Source organism: Octopus bimaculoides, chromosome 7 (genome assembly GCF_001194135.2).
Source record: "Octopus bimaculoides isolate UCB-OBI-ISO-001 chromosome 7, ASM119413v2, whole genome shotgun sequence".
Taxonomy (NCBI): Eukaryota; Metazoa; Mollusca; class Cephalopoda; order Octopoda; family Octopodidae; genus Octopus; species Octopus bimaculoides.
In genome coordinates this window covers 60769757-60776304 of record NC_068987.1, presented here as the reverse complement: position 1 = coordinate 60776304, position 6548 = coordinate 60769757, and the positions used below count along the sequence as shown (strand labels likewise).

The window sequence follows — 6548 nt, the reverse complement described above, 5'->3', positions numbered from 1 at the left end:
TATAAATATATGATGGGCTTCTTTCAGCTTCTGTCTACCAAATCCACTCACAATGCTTTGGTCGGCCTATGTACGTATAGAAAACACTTGGCCAAGATGCCACACAGTGAGAATGAACCAAGGACCATGAGGCTGGGAACCAAACTTCTTACCGCACAGCCATGCCTGCACCTAGATAAAATATTTTAGGAAGATGAGGTACAGACTCACTAAATGTTAAAATAAACCTTATCATATTTATAGCCAAATGCTTTTATGCTTCATATTTTCTCCGGCACATACTAAACAACTGCTTTTTTTTTTTTCCTGCTTCTTTTCTATTCAAGCTCTTTTTTTCTCCCAGTCGTAAAGAAATATTCTTACATAAAGATACCACCAAAATCTACACTGCTGAATATATTTTTATCTCTATTTCATAACTAAATATTTTTTCACATTCATAACTAAAGAAAATAAATAAATAGATAAATAAAAACAAAACAAAAAAAAAACTCATTACAGCTTGATGAAAAAAATAAATATCTGTCACTTCTCTTTCAACAATTTCATCAATATAGCATATATGCATGTATGTGTGTGTGTTTGTATGTGCATGTGTACATATGCACACACATCATCTGCCTTGAATCTAATTTTGTCCATTTATTTTTTTCTGTAAAACTTTTCTCTGATCTAACTTTATTTTTCTGTTGCAAGTTAGTGTTTAATATAATGTGAGCATGCTGATGTTTGCAGAGGAAATAATGTGAGAAAATAAAAAAGTTTGCTAAGTTAATAATTTTTCGAACCATGGAAAAACCAATGTAACAGTAAAGGTATGGTTTTTTTCTTTCTTTTACAACTAATTTTTGCAAGACTAGTTTTTATTACAAAACTGAATTTAGTTTAATCAATATTCTTCAGAAAAACTTGAAGATGGTTGAATTGATAATGGTATCAAAATGTTTACATCTTGTTACAAGTATAATACTGAGTCTATGGTCAACATGTTCTATTCTTGATGGTCTTCGTATCCAAGAGAAGACATAGCTTAATAAGAACAAATGGCAGAAGAAAAGAATTGATTTACATTTCTGAGATGAAGACCTCTTGTAGATCAGGATGGACGGATGAACAGACAGACAGATAGATAGATAGTGGCGAGCTGGCAGAAACGTTAGCACGCCAGGCGAAATGCCTAGCGGTATTTCGTCTGCCGTTACGTCCTGAGTTCAAATTCCGCCGAGGTTGACTTTTCCTTTCATTCTTTCGAGGTTGATAAATTAAGTACCAGTTACGCACTGGGGTCGATGTAATTGACTTAATCCCTTTGTCTGTCCTTGTTTGTCCCCTCTATGTTTAGCCCCTTGTGGGCAAAAAAAAAAAAATAAATAATAAGAGAGAGAGAGAGAGAAAGGGATAAACTTCAGTGTATTCTCTCCTACTGCACCACTTATCTTTCTTTTATTTTTTATTTGCTTCAGTCAATTGATTGCAGTTACTCCTAATTCTATTTCTAATTTTCTTTTTTAACTATTGTCCCTTTTCTTTTGTTGTGTCTAGAGAGAGTCAATTCAACAATATTAAAAACACACACAGTCCCATTTCTTTATTATGAATCAACTGGTTAAATATCTATCCAACTACCTAATTGCTCATTTGTTTAACTTGTTGGTTAAACAGTCAATTGTTCTCTTATTGCTCGTCAGAGTTCTGATGTTGTCATTCATTACCTTTCCAGTGAATTCTCTCCCAGTTCATCACAGCGTTGGGCTCACAATCATGAGGTAGTGAATTTGATTCCAGGAACAGGCTGTATGTTGTGTTCTTGAGAAAGATACTTTATTTCATGTTGCGCCAGTTCAATCAGCTGAGTTGCAATGTCACTAGTGCCAAGCTGTATTGGCCTTTGCCTTTCCCCTGAATAACATCGGTGGCGTGGAGAGGGGAGGCTGGTATGGATGCGTGACTGCTGGTCATCCATAAACAACCTTTCTGGACTTGTGCCTTGGAGGGTAAATTTTTAGGTGCAATCCAAAGATCATTCATGAACAAAGGGGGTCTTTACCATTTTACCTTTACATGTAATATCATTAGGCCAGGGTAATTTCGTTCCAGATAATGGTTGACAAGAATGACTACTTAGCACAGCACCACCCTATTATAAGTGAATATTTCATGCATCACTGCTTAATCTTAGTAAGTAACCCCAACCTTTGTGCATTTGCCTTAACCCTCTGCCAAATGTAATGCTTATTTATTTACATTGTTTGGAATTAATCATGAATTATCGCATAACCTTGAGATTTCAATGATATGATTCTTTTACATGTTTCAGTCATTTGATTGCCATGCTGGAGCACTGCCTTAAAGGGTTTTAATGAAAGAAATTGACATCAGAGCTTATTCTTTGTAAGCCTAGTACTTATTCTATCAGTCTCTTTTGTCAAACCACTAGGTTATGGGGGCACAAACACACTAATATCGGTTGACAAACACAGATACAAAGACACACAAACATACATTCAGTTTCTGTCTACCAAATCCACTCACAAGGTTTTGTTTTGGCCTGAGGCTACAGTAGGAGACACTTGCCTCAGGTGCCATGCAGTGGGACTGAGCCCAGAACCATGTGGTTGGGAAGAAAGCATCTTGCCACATAACCAAGTCTGTGCCTATGTTTACTTTTTGAATAATAATGTAGGGTAGGTGTGAGATGCAATTTTGGACAAAAAAAAAAAAAATGAAATAGAATATTTGGATTGGACATGGCTGGTTTGAATACTAGAGAGTTAAGTCAAACTTGAGTGTGTACTCCTTGTGCTTCATAGTTACCAGTTGAAATTTATTTTTACACTTCACAATAGTTGCATTTTCTATATGTCTACACAACCATATATTGTTTCTTCTGCTCATATACAAATTTTCATATGTCTGTTTATACACATGGGTAGATTATGAGATTAACAGATGACACTGGTAGCAAGGATAAGCAATGTTTAAGCATGCACATAAGCGTATATATGTGCATACATCAAGTCAGGACATTATCTAACCCTGCAGGTGCAGTGGTCACCTATATTATATACCCTTACTCTTTTACTTGTTTCAGTCATTTGACTGTGGCCATGCTGAAGCACTGCATTTAGTCAAGCAAATCGACCTCAGTACTTATTCTTTGGATGCCTAGTACTTATTCTATCGGTCTCTTTTGCTGAACCGCTAAGTTACGGGGACGTAAACACACCAGCATTGGTTGTCAAGCGATGTTGGAGGGACAAACACAGACACACAAACATATACACACACACATACATATATATATATATATATATATATATACGACGGGCTTCTTTCAGTTTCCGTCTACCAAATCCACTCACAAGCCTTTGGTCGGCCTGAGGCTATAGTAGAAGACACTTGCCCAAGGTGCCACACAGTGGGACTGAACCCGGAATCATGTGGTCGGTAAGCAAGCTACTTACCACACAGCTGCTCCTGCATCTATATGTATGGAAATACCAACAAATTTTGAGACTGTCTTTTAAATTATACTTTATAGGCACACACTTCAGTAAAGAAACACCTTAGGAAGTACAAAACCTAGAATCTGAAAGTCTCCATCAAAGCAGCCCAATGCAATAGGGGCAATCCCAGAATTATGGAGGCCCTCCTTATAAACAAACTGAGACCAGCCATGAACAACAAGAAAGAACTACACAAAGCATACTGTTCACTATAGCAACACCAGTCTGTGCATGTCACCTCCCTCTTTTGCACCCCCACCACATCTGAGCAATGACCTTTTCCAATCACTGCCATTTCCATATGTCCTGAAGAAGGGGTTTTCACTCTGGAATACAGAAATACAAGGTAAAACTGCATCATCATCATTCTATGACCGTTGTCCATGTTAGCAAACTGGAAAGCTGCACCAAACTCCAGTCTTTTTTGGCATGGTTTCCATGGCTGGATGCCCTTCTTAACGTCAACCACTCCAAGAGTGTAATGGGTGCTTTTATGTGCCATTTGCATGACACCAGTATCTGCAATGATCGCAGTTTTATTTGGCTTGATGGGTCTTTTCAAGCACGGCATTATGCCAAATGAACTCAGTTGTTGCCTCATTTACTTATTCTCATTTTGAAGCCTGTTGTTATTGTTGATGTTGCTTTTATTACTACTGACACAGTTGTGATACTGGGTAAAAAGTAATTTATCTTAATCCTTTAGCATTTAAACTGGCCACATCTGGCCCAAATATACCTCCAGTTTTATGTTTGAACTGGCCCCAGATCTAGTCTCACACTTACCCAACAATGTCATTCTAAATACAGACAATAACATCAGCAAAATCCCAAATGTATGAGATAACACATAATTTATTCAAAATAGTATGAATAAATAAGCTTTAAATTTGTCAAGGTAATTTGAATGTTAAAAAGTTATTATTAAATTAAGACACCTTTTAAAAGTTAACATTTAGGCACAGACAAGACTGTGTGATGAGAAGACTGCTTCCCAACCAGTTTAGGGTTCAGTCCCACTGTACTGCAGCTTGGGCAAGTGTCTTCTACTATAACCTGGGGCTGACCAGAGCCTTCTTCTGAGTGGTAGATGGAAACAGAAAGAAGCCTGTTGTATGCGTGTGCATCTTTGTGTTTGTTCTCCATCACTGCTTGACAACTGATGTTGGTGTGCTTATATCCCCAATCTCCATAACCTAGCAGTTCAGCAAAATAGATTGATAGAGTAAGTACCAGGCTTTAAAGAAAATAAAAAAGTACTGTGGTTGACATGTCCAACTAAAATTCTTCAAAGCAGTGGCCCAGCATAGCTGCAGTCTAATGACTGAAACAAGATAAAAGATTTAAAGAAAAGACAAAGGCTAAAAAATTACTGTACAAATGCATCTATTACTCCTCTCTATTGCACTCTTTGTCCTCAGTTCTCATATTTCCTGCTAATCCAGTGGGTGATACCATACATTTTTGAGGAAAACTATTGTAAACAGTGTGAGAACAACAGAATTAGTTTATATTTCTCCAGTCAAGGCCTTCTATGGATCAGATGAGAGAGGGAGTGAGTAAATGAGATCCATTTTAATATGTTCTGTATTGGTTATCTTGAAGATCTACCATCAACAATCAGAAGTATTAGATTTTTTGATGATGATCTTACAGGTATATGGATATAAAATTAAATAATAACCCTATTTTCTGACATACAAATCATAGTATATAGTGTAAACATGTGGTGCAAACATTTAAACATCTTCACTCTCTTTTCAAATCCTGCTGTATTTCACATGGAATTTTTGATCCTCCAAAACTGTCTTGCTATACAAGTCGACCTACCTTTCTTTGGCTGCAAATTTTGATCTGAAAAAGTCGACTTGTTTACCAGAAAATATGATAGATATATAATTTCTTTTTTGAAGAATTTCTCTGTGCGGCAAAAATTTTTTACAATACAGAATTAAAAAAAAAATATACATATTAATTCCTAATAAATTCAATGAAAGAATTTCCAAAAGAAAAAAAAAAAAAAGCTTTAACAAATATATGATTAGAATAATAACTAAAATCTAAGATCGACAGAAATGAGTGGTCTTAGATCTATCTACTGTCTTACCAAGGACATGAGCAAAGAAATAGAGGATGCTGGTGATAAGGGCTGTCTTGATCACATCTCGATCAATAGCATGAAGCGTACTCCAGAAAAGCCAGGATAAACCTATAAAATAGATAAATAAAAAGGGATATACAGCAGAAAGTTTCAAAAAAAATTAACAACGAAAAATCATTAAAGTAATCACAATGAAAAGACTTTATTACCAAACTTTATACAATATCAATTTACTCCAGAACAGAAGTGCCTTAATAATGTTGCATTTTTCTATAGGCTCAAGATCTGAAATTTTGAGGGATTGGGGTCCAGTTGATTATAATAACGCCTAACACTGCTCAACTGGTCCTTATTTTATTGATCTTGAAAAAATGAAAGGTGAAGTTGACCTCAGTGGAATATTGATAACAATTATTTCTACTCCAGGCACAGGGCCTTGAAAATTTTGGGGGAAGTTGATTACATCAGCCTCAGTGCGTAACTGGTACTTATTTCATCGACTCTGAAAGGTTGAAAGGCAAAGATGACCTCAGTGGAATTTGAACTCAAAACATAGTGGCAGACGAAATACCACTAAGCATTTTGCTCAGTATGCTAACAATTCTGCCAGCTTGCTGCTTTTAATATTGATAATAATTGTTTCTTTATTAGTCACAGGGGCTGAATACAAAACAAATAGGGAGAAAACAAAACTGGGGACATGTGGGGTTTAACACAAAAATTGAGTAAACAATAAAATAACAATGACAACTAACTATACAATTAAAGAATAAAATACCCCAAAAGGTGGGAGTTCCTCACAGGGACAACCAAGGAACCCCATACATTTTGGTTATCCCAATCACCAGATGCACTTCAGCAGGCGCCTCTCTCCTCTGGTTTACAAATGATTCAGTTCAGAGTAGGCCCATTCACATGGCACATCCTCGCCACATGCACCC

General features: G+C 36.4%; 1 protein-coding gene across 10 annotated transcripts in view; it reads right to left on the bottom strand.

Annotated features, from left to right (window-relative positions):
* The window catches only part of LOC106867691 (tumor protein p53-inducible protein 11), a 553124-nt gene that overhangs the window by 76884 nt on the left and 469692 nt on the right, over positions 1-6548 (bottom strand). For all 10 annotated transcript variants that reach the window (XM_014912640.2, XM_052969715.1, XM_014912637.2 and 7 more), the window contains exon 5: positions 5614-5715. In XM_014912640.2, coding sequence (XP_014768126.1) covers positions 5614-5715 — 102 coding nt within the window. The remainder of the gene's footprint in view (positions 1-5613; positions 5716-6548) is intronic.